General features: G+C 37.4%; 1 protein-coding gene across 2 annotated transcripts in view; it reads left to right on the top strand.

Annotated features, from left to right (window-relative positions):
- The window catches only part of Plexa (plexin A), a 276,975-nt gene that overhangs the window by 193,646 nt on the left and 66,794 nt on the right, over positions 1–16,535 (top strand). For both annotated transcript variants that reach the window (XM_077402603.1, XM_077402604.1), the window contains one exon: positions 10,130–10,312. In XM_077402603.1, the coding sequence (XP_077258729.1) occupies positions 10,130–10,312 (183 nt within the window). The remainder of the gene's footprint in view (positions 1–10,129; positions 10,313–16,535) is intronic.

Below are 16,535 nucleotides of genomic sequence, written 5' to 3'. Positions count from 1 at the left end.
GGACTGTAAATTTCAAGTGACTCTTTTTTTCTAACACCCACCGCGAAAAAATGTCTTGGCTTTCTCGCATCGGGGAGGATCGTGCCTCTTATTCGATTCACTTTACGAGGTATCGCGTGCGGAATTTCGCGTCGAAGTAACACCCGTGGAACGACCTGGGCTAGGGCTATATAAGGCGTATATATCCTCCTAACTGTCTCATATTAGAGGCGAAGTGCTGCGCACCGGTAACCGAAACAAAATCGCCCGTTTCGCTGCGAAACAGCGCGCGCGCGCGCCCGAACGTTCGTCTGAACGTGTGCGCGCACGGTTTTTTTTTGTTTTTTTTTTCTCGCGGGAAAGCAGTAAAAGCACCCACTTCGACTCGTTACACGCTATTACGGCCGCGCGCAATAAATCGTTATAAAACCACGCCTCCTTTCTTTCAGAAGTTTATAACCTGAGGGTCTCGTCCGCCCACGTTTCGCCGATGATGCGCTAGAAACCAGCTCGTATCCGTTTCGAACAGTATTGCTCTTATAAACGCTCAGCGATATAAGAGGGAAACATGAAAACCATATAATTTTATTCGTGATCCAAGCAACGAAAGGGCTAGAATAAAATTAATCGTCCGAGCAAAACTAATTAGTTCTTTTTTGAGATCTGTTAAATTCTTAATCTTATATCTCTGATGAATGTTGTACGAAGTAGGATTTTTAGGAAATCTATTTATATTATATGGAAGATTTTTCTCATAAGAAGAGAATAAATTAAAGTTTTCAAATTGACGCTATATAGAAAAGATGTGACAGAAAATAATAATTGATTAGTCACTAAAAGACTTATTTTAAGATTGGATTCTAATTTAAGATCGGATTCTGCTTCGAGTATTATTCAACAATTTGGTTGCTTTTATATAAATAAGTTTTATATAAAAAGAATCAAGCGCGCGAGTTTTAACTTTTTTTGAAGTGGGAACTTTTACGTTCTCATGTGATTGCAACAAATTTTATTTAATTGTATTTATTGAATGTTATTTATTTGTGTTTTATACATATATAGATATATTTAGATTATTTTTGTATTAAGTTAAATGTTAAACAAAAAGGCTTGCTAAATAAACTGGAAAGCTTATATTATTTTTCAGTTTTTACATAAAAGCCATCCATATCGAATAGGTCAGTTTACATCCATAATAATAACATGCTAAAAGAGAACTTTTTCAATATCCTTTTATATCAAAACACAGAGTCACAAAGACAAACTGCGAAAAGCATAATGTTGAAAAGCTATAATACAAACTCGCTTCGTGAAATTCCTAGATTGAACATTTATCTTTAGCAATGAATGTAAAATATATCAAGATTATATCTCGCAATACTTTTTAAATAAATCTACATCGAATAATTAAATGTTGTATAAAATCTAGTCTCAATCGCGATAAGAAAAGGAGAGCGATATCCTTCTTGATGGGAGAGCTACGTTAGAAGTTAATATCATTTGTCATTGTTTTTTACGCGAAGAGAGAAAGATGTAATAACGCGAGAAGACAAGAGGGAGACAGTATTGAGACACAACTCGATCGCCGACGGAAAAATAAATCAGCCCCGATCTGTTCTTATTCTGTTCCGTTGGGCAGGATAACATCAAAGCGAATCAATTTCCCGTATTGACAAAAACGCGGTCATTGAAATAAAATGAAGTGGATTATGTCGAGCAAAAATTATGTCCACGAGAATAGGTCTGTCATGTTTTGTTCGTGTTTTGTTGATAACTCGATCGTTATTTCGATTGTGTCAATGATGTATGCAGCACATTCAGAAAAAGCGTTATTTTACGTAAAGCGTAAATTTCATCTCTGCAGCTTTTTTAAAACTTTCCGAAACCGCTTTTGTCCTTCTAATGTTTGGATCCTTATGATTTGTATCCTGGAAAAATAGGAGGGATGCACCCGGGGTATCGCTTGTATGAACAAAAGATTAGCGCGAGCTGGAGAGATGAGAGGAGTGGGGAGCGCCCGCCCGGCGAGTGGCGACCGGCGACAGTAGTTCAGTAGTAGCACTACCCGCATAGAAAATTTTCTGGGATCTGACTGGAATCTATCCCGATTTCCCAAAAAAATGATGGATTCTGATTGGGTAATCTATGAAGATTCGGATTAGAAATGTAATGTTTCAAAAGTACGATTCTACGTGGAGACACCCAAACAGATTCCACTTTTTCTACCCAACGTTTGCCCAAGGTGCGATTTTAAATGGGAAACCCAGACAGATTCCATTTGTTCTGCCCAACGTTTTCCCAAAGTTTTTTTTATAGTTGGGATAAGGATGGGATTGCCAATTGGAATCGCAATATGTTACCCTATTTGGGATATGTTTGGGTAATCTGATCAGAATCTTAGCTATACTTGGGAATGTTAGGGAAATTTCTATACGGGAGTATTATAGCGCAGAGACCACGAAAGCTTATCGGTACGATTAATTTGTCTCTCGAAAGTATAATATAATGATTTTATTCTTTCACACTGTACTGACCGGAGTCGTGCATCCTTTGAGATTCTTGATATTACCGAGAACATTCATAACAATTTGTGGTTTCCTTATTTTTTTAACAATGAAATTAAAATTTTATTAAAGTATCCTGGTTTTTATGTAAAAATTAAGTGAAAGCTATATACTCGTTTAAAATGCGATATTTTAGACTGTGAGATATTTTTTATTGTAAATGTGCAGATTTTCTGTAAACTCGATTGAAATAGCGATTTTATACAATTAAATCTAATCTGAAAATACTGATAAAATAAAATGGGAGAGAAACAATATTTTCTTAATAATATTACAAAGCAAATTTGTTATGAAAAAAAGACTTTACTAAAATATTTCCAATATTTTACAGTGCAAAACAATTTATAATATTTTAATTACAGCGTAATGTACTTTATTTGTGCATGTAAACATATAAAAGTAACCGACATCAAAAGCACGTAATAATAAGTTTATATTATATTTATTGCGCAGCTGTGAAAACCCCCAAAAGAGAGAGAGGAGTACATTTGAAAGTTATATTTCATCCATTTTTTCGGGCCATTTCATTAAATTTTATAAACAAATGATATTACCTAATATCGTTACGAACGATTTTCGCAATATTGCATCATATATTAAAAAGAAATTCAATTAAATCCGTTTCGCTGTAAAAGAAATTTCTCGCATTTTGTGACGCAGGTATCGAGAGAGGAACATTGTAGAGCGGTGTAATACAAAATCCGATAGAAAAACAATCGCGTGAAACGATTTCGCCGGACTTTCGCCACGAATCGAGAAGCGCTCGCGATAGAGGTGGCCCAATAACTCGATACGCGTTCGCCATTTTGTCGGCGGCCACCGGCGCCCGCTGCCTCTGACTGTTCTCCTAAATCACTCACTTAGTATCGCCCTGGAAAAGAGAGATCTCGCCGCGGAAAACGTCGCGGAATGCGCGGCGATCGAGCGCACGTTGCGATGCAAAAATGCGCGCGCGCGGCAATCCGCGCACATTGTTACCGTTGCGACACACAACGTCGTTAAGATCGTTTCGCTGATACCATTACGACGGCGAATGTTACGATAATTTAGCGTCGCCCGTACTTTCCTGCGGATTATACGACGCTCATTGTCCGATTACCGTTTGTTAGTTCGCTCCTAAACTTTAAGCCGGTTCTACAATACGTCGCAAACGTTGGCAACTGATGGCTATAGGTGAAAAGTGTTATTTCCACGTTACGCTTGTCAATTGCGGTTGTCAAAAGAGAGTTGGCGAATTTTAACTTTTTTGGTAACTAACTGGCAATTATATAACAATCAGAAATGACACTTTTCAACTATAGCAGTTGATGCCATCGTTTGCGACGATTGAACCGGCTTTAACGTTACCTATCGCAGTCGCGTCGTGCAAGCCGACCGCGATATACATGTTATTACGAATTATACGAAACATGCAGCCGAGTAGGGTTAATTGGGAAAATAATTTGCGCTGGCGCTCCGTGATGCATTCCTTCGTAGCGTTGATGGTACATGAATAATCGTGGATGAGTTATGAGCACGCTTCTCCATAAATGATGCAACGTTTACAGGAGCGGCGTGTACTTTTTCTTCCAATCGTAGTTTAACTATTTATTTAAGCGCGCGCGCAAATCGTAATATCAAATTATTTTACTCCTACGCGTGAAAATTTCTGACATTATCTTTTTAAAAGCTGTATAACGATGTGTTATTCGTTTAAACTTTAAATATTACCGTGCGAAATATGAGCTATTACGAATTTAATGTTGCTCTTGAGCAAATGGAGAAGTTTCATTTCGTATAACTGAATTTTTTAATCTTCTAAATTTAGTTTGCTTTTTAAAAATACTATAGACATCACAGACGCGCGCTTCGCGTGCGTTTTAATATTACACACAACTGTCAAAATATGCTATGACAGCCGCTCACGAAGTTAGCGCAGTATCAGAATCAATCAGCATCGCGGAAAAGAGCCAACAAAGCATAATTCGAGACTTTCGAGAAGACTTCGAGAGATGCGAGTATCGATTTAACATGCCTTTTTTTAGAAAGGATAAATTATACACGCATATGTTATTCAAACTACATCATAATATGAACATTATGAATTATAATTTTTGTTTTTTATAATCCGCCTTTAATAACTGCAATAGTTGAATCACCTTAGCATTAAAAAATCCATCACAGCAAGTTGAAATTGCAGTTTATCTGCATTAAATCAGCATATTCAGATAAAATGAATACAGTAACCACGAGATGAAAATATTTGCCTTACATATATCGGCGAAGGCGTCGATTTATGTTACCAAAAGACCTTCGTGTCACGTACTCCCTGAGAAATATCGTCAGGTGACGACAGCGAGAGGGGCGGTGCCGTGCACGAAAGTCGAAATTATTGGCGAAAAACCAGGATGGAAGAGAGGCGAAGGATCGAAAGGAAACCAAGGTGGAATAGACGACGACGACGACGACGACGACGACGACGACGACGACAACGTCGACGGGAGGATCGAAGAAGAGAAAATGCGGCGATCGTGCCGTGCTCTCGACATTTTCGAAATCGCACCATCCGTCGTCGCTCGCAGATCGACACGACGGGTAAATCGACGAGGAGCGGGTTTTTTTTCCCCGGAAAATGCGATTTCGACGGGGACTCGGCGACGACGCGAAAAATTGCCGCGGCGGTAGAGAGAACGGATTGTCCTCCTTAATCGGATTGCCGAACGGCGAAATATGGCGCACGAGCGGCCGCGTTTGCGATTTCATTGCCTGGCCCGTCGACATTTTCATATTTTCGAAAATTGCAGGGCTCATTCGATTTCGCCGTCGGACGAGATTAGCGCCCGCAGTCAACGCTTTCATTTTGCATGACGGCGGAGATTTGTCGCGGAAACCGTACTCGAGGTACCGATTCGCGTCTATATACTTGCACGTGGTCGAACGCTGCGAATTTCCTCATATCAGTTAACGTTAATGTTTTACTTAATTGATGACGCCAGAAGACGTGCGTTCAATAGTTATTGATAAATTATTATTTAACTTCTGAATTTTGAAAGACAAGTTCTTTGATGCATTTACTTCCTTTATCTTGCTTCAGTCCGTGTGGAAAACATTTACGTGCGACTAAGGCATTGAAAGTTTAACACAAGACGCTAAAAAATGAAAGAAAATTTATTTCTGTGGACTGTAGATAGTTATCTCAGTACACATATATCTGCGGAATCAATAACAAACTAGTTTTATGAACATGTGTATTAAGACACGCAAATAGTCTCTCTCTCTTTCTCTCTCTTTCTCTTACCCCTCTCTCCCCCTCCCCTCTCCATCTCCCTCTCTCTCTCCCTTTCCAAAAAAATCGGCAACGAAAAATTATGTACTTTATAGCACTTCCCGGAAAATTCAACCCCTACTTTATGTACAATTTTTTGAGATTTGGTTATTCGGAACCGGTTTCCAAAAAGATCGGTAACAAAAAATAGTACACTTTATAGCACTCCCCGCGCGGGAAATTCTACCCCTACTTCATATACAATTCTTTGAGATTCAATCAATTATTTTCCGAAGAATTGGAAACATTAAAAAAAAACCGGTTTCCAGAAGGATCGGTAACAAAAACTATACACATCATGGCGCTCTCCGTAAAATTCTACCCTTACTTCATATGCAATTCTTTAAGATTCGGTCAATTAATTCCCGAAAAATTGAAAAAATTTCGGTACCGGGTTTTTTATTGGAAAACATTTTATCAGACTGACAGAACAGCGTGTGCGCGCAAAATATATTTACGTTTTCGAGAATGATTGCGCGTTTGTAATAACAGCCGTGGGTGCGCTTTTTTATTGCTCAACGGTATCAGTCAACAGGAAATACGTTTCGAATCGAAAAAAAAAAAAGAAAAAAACAGCGGAGAAATAACGAAACGCGAATATCGCATTTCGAAGTTATCTCCGTATACATATTGACTTTGCTTAGCGAATATATGTGTAGATATATACCTTGAATCAAAGCGGTACCGGGGGGATCGATAATTAGTTCTATTGACGTTAATCGTCCAGGAGTGCCTATGTATAGATGTACCACATTCCGCGTACACATGTATATTCATCTGGGTAAACCTGTCGCAAGGCGAGCGTCGAGCAGCGCGCGTCCTTTGATCCTGATTTACGCACCGATTTGGCTGTTATTAAAATCACTCAATCGCGTTGCAGCTGCGCCGTGCCGCCGATTATTTCATTTTCAACCAATCGACCAACGGATCAGCTCACTCGCGCACTTAAGCTGTTTATTCTCTTTCATCTCAAATTAAATGACGAAGGACGGGGCCGCCCGGTGCGGAGAAATCTCGAGCGCGCCCGCCCCTCTTCATCCCATCCTCGTGTCGGGAATAATTCATCGCACTCGAGGTTTTTCGCCAGATAACATATGAATATCAAGTGTGTCAAAGCATTGACATAGCGGCTTTGTGCCTGAGATATTAAAAGCCGACGCAGAATTTTGCATATTATACTATGAATTTTTTAAGTCTCGTCCTTTGCATGGAAAATATAAAGAGTAAATCCAGCAAACTCCAAGTCTCGCGCGCGCGAATATTTAAGGTTGAATATTAACGTTGCGCATTAACATCTTTTTACCGCCGGCCGGAATTAAAATTAGTGAGAAACGGTGGATAGTTGCGGCCCTCGCTAAACATGCAAATTGCTGCACGCGCGCATAAAGAGCTCCGCTCGAACTACTATTAACGAATATTTGTTCGTATTACCGCGCGCACTCGTATATCAAATCATGGCCCTTTTAATTTTATGGTACTCCGATTTTTTATACTTGCTTTTTGTATAAAATACAAATTAAGGACATATTAGTATGAGTGTACGATAAATATTAAAGAGTGTGTTCATTTATCTTTCACAGTTTTCATACGATTTTAAACTCGTACCTTTGAATGTATACAAATCTCTTTAAAATGCCCTAACATGCTGTATAAATTATTAATGTATCAATATATTTATTTTTTTAATAATTATTATTACCATATGCAGCTTTGTCTTATACATATATATAGTAGAACAAATTGTTTTAACTTGTATTGCGGTTTGGATCTCGTTCGCGAACGTTTGCGTATTTAAATTGGATGCGTTGCACATACGCGGATGCAGCTTTAGGCACGGTTTTGCGCAAGGACGGGACGTATACCGCCGTCGCTGATTTCCCGTAATTATTGCCGTCGCCGCGAGGACGGCCGCAGCGAGAATGCGCCGCGACGCCCCTTCCGCACCGTCGTATTAGCGCCGGGAATGCAAATAATTGTTCGCCGCGGCGTGCGCGTATGCGTGCGTGCGTGCGTGTGTACGGGGTGGCGAAACCGACCCTAGAATGCAAATAGAGCCGACTTCGCACGGGACTGCCGCCGCGAACGAGCACGCTGGTTTGTTCGCTGATGTGGATACATATAGGTATGCCTTTGTATGCGCACACACAACACATCCCGGGTGGTGGATTATCCTATCTGTCGACGTACATGGGGCCACCCTTAGGAAAGGCGAATGTCTTCGAAACGCATGGCATAAAAGAGGAACGTATACGTCAAGAAGCGATTTCGAGCGGCGTAAATGTCGCCCAAATATCGTTCGCTAAACATGCTGTAATTAGTCATCGATGGTCTCACTTGGAAATTTTCGGTTAATTAAAGAGACAAAGAGATTCCAAATGAAGACATCGATGTTTTCTCGCTCTCTCTCTACTGTTGAAGCTAATTTTTCTTAAAAGCTGTGTTAGTATATAATAGGTACGTACTACGGGTTATATAATGTAACGTGTATATATAATTGCTTTAATGTCAAAGAAGGAGAAATAATATGCATAATATAATATGCATTATATAATACACCTTTTGTACGTCACGCAGAACACGGGAGAGGATTTGTTCGAGCTTTGGCATGTCTCGCACGCTTCTCGTGTTTCAAGCTTCGCGATGTGGAGGAAAAAGAAACGTTTGGTAAAGGGCAATAAAATATCGCATCTCTGTGTCGTAGAGGACGCGATTAATCGCCGGTCCGGCAAGAATTAATCGTCGGCGCTGCGATAATTTATCGCGGCCCGTCTCGCCGCGATATTTTAGCCGCGGATGTTTTTTCCTGGTTTCGCGCTTCGCTAACCTACCGCTTTTCCACCGGAAAAAGGAAGCGCGTTCCGACTCGGCGAAATCACTCCCTCGATTCTGTGTCCACCGAGATTCGCACTACACACAGGTCACTTTCCGGTATGTATTCTTTCTAGACAATTTGACCTCGCAACACGAGAGTTTCATATACTCTTTTGATCTTTCGGCAAAATAACTACATAATTTATTTATAGTTACAAATACTAAACGTTGAGACATTTTATTTATCGTAATAGATTAATTTTTTTTAATTCCATATTTTCTTCAGACTTTTGAGATACTTTTTAACAATATATTACCTTATTATAATATATAATAGAAGTACTATCCCCAATGATTTAATCTAACAATGTATTAAAAAATTGTACAATTATTTTTATATGTTTAGGGATATGGACTCATATTTTTAATATATATAATTGGTTTTTTTCTTCGTTATGTTTTAAAAGCTAAATGCATATATTTTTCATGCTGATGACACATTTGACTTCAGAAATATTGATTTATAACGGTGTGTTATTTTTTTCTATTATAAATCTATGCCAGCGTATGACATGTGACAAACAAATATTTAACTTTAATTCCGATACAAGATAACAGTTTTACGCGCGTCTGACAAGAGAGCACACCGCAAAAAAAGAGACAACGTACTCGGCAGAAAATTCAGATTTTAATAATATTTTACATATATGTAGGACAGTTCGAATATATAAGGATGAGTGATTTTACAATTTCTTGTTAGCGCGAAAAATGGATTTATGTTGTCGCACTTCGCGCTCTAACGCACGAGGCTAAGAATTTGCAAGTAAAATTAACCGCGGCCTATTTCCCGAGGCGGTGAATTAGTTATAAAGTAAGCTTTTAATTTTTAACCCTAGAACACTTTTGCTTTCCTTGCTAGTCTTATTTATCTACTTTACTTTATTTTACGTTTCTCCGAGAGAGAAATATTAAATATTACGGCTCACTTCAAAGATAATTAAGTGGTTGAACGTGGCTGAAAAAATTTTAACTGCGATTTATCTAAAAAAAAAAATATATATATATATATATATATATATATAGATTAATTATTTTATATCTACAAATCCAAATAATTAATTTTTTTTTGTACACATGTTTAGTTAGTATTACCTATATTATCCTGTCGCACTTGTAACTTCTATCGATTCGAATCAAAAGTATTATTACGTTTAATTATTACCTATCTATTATACATTTATTACCGTAATTAATTAAACTTTACCGTACATGACACATATATTAATTTTACGCAAGTCATAATTTACGTACCGAACATTTATAAATATCTTTATTACGATCAATCGATAAAATTACGGCCATATATTTAAGATCAATCATGTAGATAAACGATATTTGTGATAATTAACCGTTATCAAATATTATACTCTCCGCATACAACTTATTGGGTCTTGTTCGTTTTTGTTTACAGAAACTGCAAACGATCGGCGAAGATTTCTGCGGCCTCGACGTAAACACGCCTTTAGGCGGCGAGGAACCGATGGGTGCGACTGCGGTTTTGACGTTCGAAACTCACCTGACGGCTGTGGCGGCCACTTCAACCGGCGATTACACCGTGGTTTTCGTAGGCACCAATAAGGGACACCTCAAAAAGGTCAGTGCTCGAACTTAATTAACTTTTGATAATTTCTTTAACTCTATCAAATTATAATTGTCTTCTGCGATCCAGCGGAGAGAAAATCTTTACATAAATTTCTAAATGAAATAGTCTTTAAAGTAAAATCATTAACTATTAATGCGATTTTGGGGATTCGATTGAATTAATTATTGATCATGACGGAATACTGGCGGTTACGTTATTACTCGGCAAATTATCTAAACCCAATAGATTTAATGAAAATGCGATATTGAAGAATAGCGTACTATATTAGCCACGCTACATGAATAAATGACACTATAACAGCGAAGAGTGCGGTTCGACTTAGCGTGCAAGTTGTTGCAAAATTATCTAATAAAAGTTCCCCAATCTCACTATACTGCTTCATAATTATGTGATAATGGAGAATTTCCACGTAAAATAACTGAGGCGATCAGCGTTATAAAGTCATCGATTAGCGAAACATAGCTCGACGCTTAGCGCTACTTAGCTTCCTCCCAATCTCTTCGACGCTGGAGGCAAGGAGTTCAGCAACCCCGAACTTAACGGGGCAAAGCAGGATCAAATGGCAAAGTTCAGTAGTTGCATACTGCACGTATACACATGCACCCGCTCGCCATCTCGTCGAAGCACACGCCCGGCGCGTATGTGTATACTCAAAGTCTTCCTCGATCATCGTAGGGCATGATCGTTAAATTAATCGCGATCACCATACGATTATCGCGCTCGTGAATCAAAATACACGATACAACAGCGCGCCGCATAAATGTTACAACGAGCGATTTAATTGGCTCCGCGATAGGCGATATATAGAGTCAAACGGTTTGCTCAAAAAACTTGCATGAACGGCGTGTACTCGCAGAATTGGGGATCGTGGATAGTGGCATTATCGCGCATCGCTATATTAAAGCAATCCCTATGAAATTTTCGCAGAAGTACAGCTGCATCGCTAGTTGGATCATCACGAACGGGAATCCTCGTGGCGCGGACTGAATTTCTATACGCTTTTTTTTCCTAATCCGGATATTGAGATTTACTGAGAGAGATTTGTACTTCTCGTTCTCTACGCTCTAGACGTAGCTTTCGAATCTTTTTTCTCAATTTTAACATGTAGAGACGTTTGTATTTACAAAAGCCGTTAATAATTATCTTTCTCGTTAATTTATTTTTTAGAAGTTTGTCATTAGTTACCCGCGGATAGAAAGGAAACACGTTCTTATTCGCGATCTCACTGCAGCGGCAGTCACCGTCCTCTCGACAGAGAAAGTAACGATAAATATAGCTGATGGCCGTCCTCTATTGTAGATAATAGTATTTATAGAGTAATAACGCGCGCGCGCGCGCGCGTATAATATCGGGTGGTGGAAGAAAGGGGAGAGACGGAAGCGAAGCACGCACGCGTCTCTATATACGCATTGCACGCTTCTATATTTTCACATGTACATCTACACCATGCACGGTAGGCGCGACGTTTATACGTTTTTACGCCGTAACGTCATATCTCGTTATAAATTTATATTATTTACGATACTGCGAACGCGAAATCTCTATCCGCGACTCTCGTGATGCCCCTCTGAGATTTATCGGTCTCGTAAACGGCGACGTGTAACCCTACTTTGGACGTTTTAACACTCGGAACGGCACATCCGGAGTCGGGTGGCTCGTGATTCGCCTTTGTGAAGCTCGCGACGTAATACGCCTTTTGCCATTTCAACGGAAATGGATTATCTTGGCGAGACCTCGCCTCGAGCGCGCCTCGCTAATGTTCCTCTCGAGAGCGCCCGATCAGCTTGTTCGATAGGTCAAGTCGATTTACGTGAGCGTGCGCTTATTATCGCAAGGAGAAGATTTATTTAGATCCAGAAAACTGATCCACACTCAGAAATCACTAATACACAGTTTCAAGAATGTACAAGGTGAAAACAAATGCTTATACATTAGATGCAGAAATAATAATAGCAAGAGTGATATAATAAAACTGAATTATCGTATATCTTTTTTTTTAGAATTAATATTTTCAATAAAAATATTATAATTATATATACGATAATGAAAATACGATAATAACATTAATAATGACAGTAACACAATAATAATGATATGAATATTTATATTGATGCATATTGGATTGTGATAGTTTATAAGATAATGTATGCGTCTGTTATTTTTGTTTTACGTATTATTTATGAATGCCTATTATCTTTCACTCTTCTTATACATATTGATTGTTTCTGAGATATGCAATAATACGATTTCCATGAAAAGTAAAGTTCAATTAATAAGAGTTTTGTGCAAATTAAATGTTTTATTCCCAGAGAAAGTTTTCGCGCGCATGATAGAATGTATCGTTACCGGCACGAGCTACGATATATCTTCGCTTTATTTCCTCGCAAACTTATTTTATTAGTTTCATGAGATTATCTCGTCACGAACCATTTCTCTGGTCATGTAGGAATACTTATTGTTAGTTTTAATAGGCTATCAATATCTTTATGCATTCAATATCGCGTACCGTAAGGGCGCATGACAGAATACAAAAGTACAGGCAATAGGAACAGGGAATAGAAATCAGGAATCATATATAAATGCAGAATAAACAATGACAATAATAGACACAAAGTTTTCATCACGTTGGAAATTCTGTGCTTATTATCTACTGTTGCCAACCAATCATAGCATTCGAATTTTTTAGGTTATAATTAACGAATTTTTGTTTATGCCTGTACTTTTGTATTGTGTCATAGCCTGTACTCTGTGATATTCTCTAAAAATGGTATTTTATGGTATTGTATCGAATAATGGGGAAAGAGAAAAGTTCTTTTAATGTGATAAATTATAATCATTGCGGATAATTATTTTAAAAGGTATACCGAGTATACTTGAAAAATTAACGCGTTTACGTTTATTCACAGCACTAGCTTTAACTTTTTGCTCACGATCTTTTTCAAGCTGACTATAATATCGAATCAAAATATTAATACTGATAATATTTGTTATGAAAATATCAATATAGTAATATTGAAATAAACAATGTTACAAATTGCTGATTATACGAATAGTTTTACGGTCGTATGATATGTGAAACGCGACGTCTTTGTTGCATCGAGGTAATAAGAGCAATGTGAAGGGGATGGCAATAAAATACGCGCCATACGCGAATCAATGATGCGGAAGTAAGAACGAGAGGATGAATTCATCCCCGTCGCGTTTCGTATCTTGTATAATTCATCGGTCGAGCGATTTCAATCGTACTTTCGGTCCTTATTATTGTCCTCGTCCGCGTGTTCGACCCAGTAGTATACGAAGGCGTATTCTCACGTGTGACACGTGGCAATATATGACGCACGTGTGCTTGTTATAGCTAAGCTTAATATTAACTGATATAATTAAATCGATAACTAACCAAATTAGTAGCTCGAATTTTGTAGAGAAGAGACATCGAGACTTATTGGTTCATCTAAAAATATCGGATATCGGATATCTGCATAATTTAAAAAATTTAAATTTTATCTATCTTTATGGAATAAATCTCAAATTTGATGAAACGAACGTGTCCGGATGTTGCGTTGGAGGACGAGCGTGGCCTAGTAGACAGCGCACTGGTCTATTGAACCAAAGGTCCCGCGGGATCGATTCCCGGTAGAGATATAGAAAAATTTTATATTCGCTCGTTCTTCTCTCGGAAGGCAATGTCAAACTACCGAGAGTATGTCTTGCGAAAAGAGAACTTCTCTGAAAAATATTAGCCGTTCGAAATCGGCGTTAAGCTTAAGGTTTCATATACAATGTGTATAATCCACGTGCGCAACACGTGTATATGATGAAGAGAAGTCACCACGCTTGGGCACGAGTAATAGGAGTATATATGAGCATTTACTCTATCTCGTTTTTCATGTTCCTCTGCTTGTCCACAACTCGTTCTTATAACTATTTGTTGTTCGTAAAGAAATGAATAATGTATAAATTCTTTTCTCCCAAAACTGAAAATTGTTCGAGTAAAGTGGACATATTGTTAACAAATCTGTGGAGCACAGATTTACTAACAATATATCTACTTTACTCGAATAAGTTCGCCAAAACTGAAAATTGTTCGAATAAAGTAGACATATTGTTAGTAAATCTGTGCTCCACAGATTTGTTAACAATATGTCCACTTTACTGTCGTATCTAACTTTTATCTTAAAGTTCAAAAATGCGTTGATCGCGTTGACCGCGATATTATCGCTTGAACGGTTCGTTTGTCTCCGATCAACGCATTTTTGAACTTTAAGATAAAAGTTAGATACGACAGAGACCTTTAACTATCCATTTTCTCATATCTGTTTCAGAGGAGTGATCAAAAATTTTTTGCTGTCGCAAGAACTTGCACATATATTGATCGATATTAAAATATTATTTTTAACTAAATTTTCAATTTCCTGGTATTTTAAATAACATGCTGGATTTCTGAGATATACTCTGTACCTATACATGTTAATTGATAATCGATAATTGATAAGTTGTAACATATTAGAGAATATTATTACTAAAATAATAATAGAATCGATATTACTAGAATATAGTAAAACTGTTCTAAAATAACATTGATTTAACATTTTACAGCTAATTTCCTGATTAAATCAAGTTTGTATTAACAGAAATTAACAAAAAGATCTTTATTTACATTTAAATGATCATATTTGGAATCAATAATCTCTATTTGAAAATTCAAGATTTGACATACTATATTGTGATTTAATTAGCAAGGAATTCCAAAGCATAAATAAACATTAATTTTTTGCATCTTTGCTCGATCTCACCAATATTTTAGGATTATTATAAAATAACAAATAGAGTACATTTATACAAACGATCCATTTATACAAACTGTAAATTATCTTAAACTGATAGAAAGTACGCGGTTTCCCGTACCGATCACAACCGCGAGAACCAACGCGAACTCAATTTTCGCGGATAGAACTTTTTCACACGACTGCACTGACTTGCGCGAGCTAATTACGCTGGATCGGCTGGTCGGTGATTAATAATCGTATCGCATTGTTTATCATTCCTACGATCATCACAACAACACGGCGGCGCGGCGGCGAGATATTTCGTTCGCAATCCTATGACGTGAGAAGACGCCGCGCCGTGCGCCGAGAAGCGGCGGGCGTTGATTCATGACTCGTCTTAGGTCCCGGAAGATATTAATTAATGATCCCGTCTACTCATATATATATATATATATATATATATATATATATATATATTGGTAAAACAAGCGTCCATTTATATATACATATACAATATCGGTAAAACGTGCAGTCGAATACGGACCGGCACTTCTCAGATCTTGCCGTGAGCCTCACGGCGTGAGGTCATCTTTGAGATATTTACACGTGCACTTGCAATCAGTATATAACCTGCCGATGTACTTTAGAATAAGTCGGTAAATTTCTTGCAGCAATTAACTCTTTAATGATGTTAACTGATTGACGTATTGCATAAAAGAGATACCATATTAAATTATAATAAACAAAAATCTGCGATTTGTTCTTTTGGTTAGCGTTTAGAACCGATCTTCATTTAAGAAATAAAGTTAAATAATAGCTTTTATGCACCTAACTCTTTAAATTGTAGTATTCTTAAGCATCTTGATACTTATTATTAGCTATTCTATTAAATAGTCCATATAATTACTAAGAAATACTAAAAAGTGAGATTGATGTGTGAAGCTTATATTGGTGAACTTAATTTTTATTTATATATAATTTTAAGAATATATTTATATTTTAATTTTTTTGCTTAGAATTTTGAATTAGTGCAAAAATATATGTCATTTGTTAAAGTTATTTTTATTTTATAAATTTTTTTATAACATTCTTCATTATACGTAGATAACGTTATTTTAGCATTTAGACAAGATATATGCATATTTACTATTTATTTGTTTAATTGTAATTGCTTTTTTTATATGCTTTTTTATTTTTATTTTTATTGTTTATTACCTATTTGTTTCACGCTGTTTGTTCCATTTTTCGTGGGGTTTACTTTTAGTAATGTCTCACAGATTTAACAAATTATATATGTTTACGATTAGAGATTCTGATGTTAAAGTATATCGACGTATGAAATTTCGCACGCGCGCGCGCGCTTGAGCTGTTAATGAAAGTTCCGCTGCTTATTATATATGACCGTGCAGGAATCCGTGACTGAGGGTCATGGTGAGAGGTCGTCGCTG

Source organism: Temnothorax americanus, unplaced genomic scaffold, assembly GCF_048541705.1.
Source record: "Temnothorax americanus isolate GAGA-0224 unplaced genomic scaffold, ASM4854170v1 Scaffold16, whole genome shotgun sequence".
Lineage (NCBI taxonomy): Eukaryota > Metazoa > Arthropoda > Insecta > Hymenoptera > Formicidae > Temnothorax > Temnothorax americanus.
Note: the sequence above shows the minus strand (reverse complement) of the source record. Positions and strands in the feature narration are given on the sequence as shown.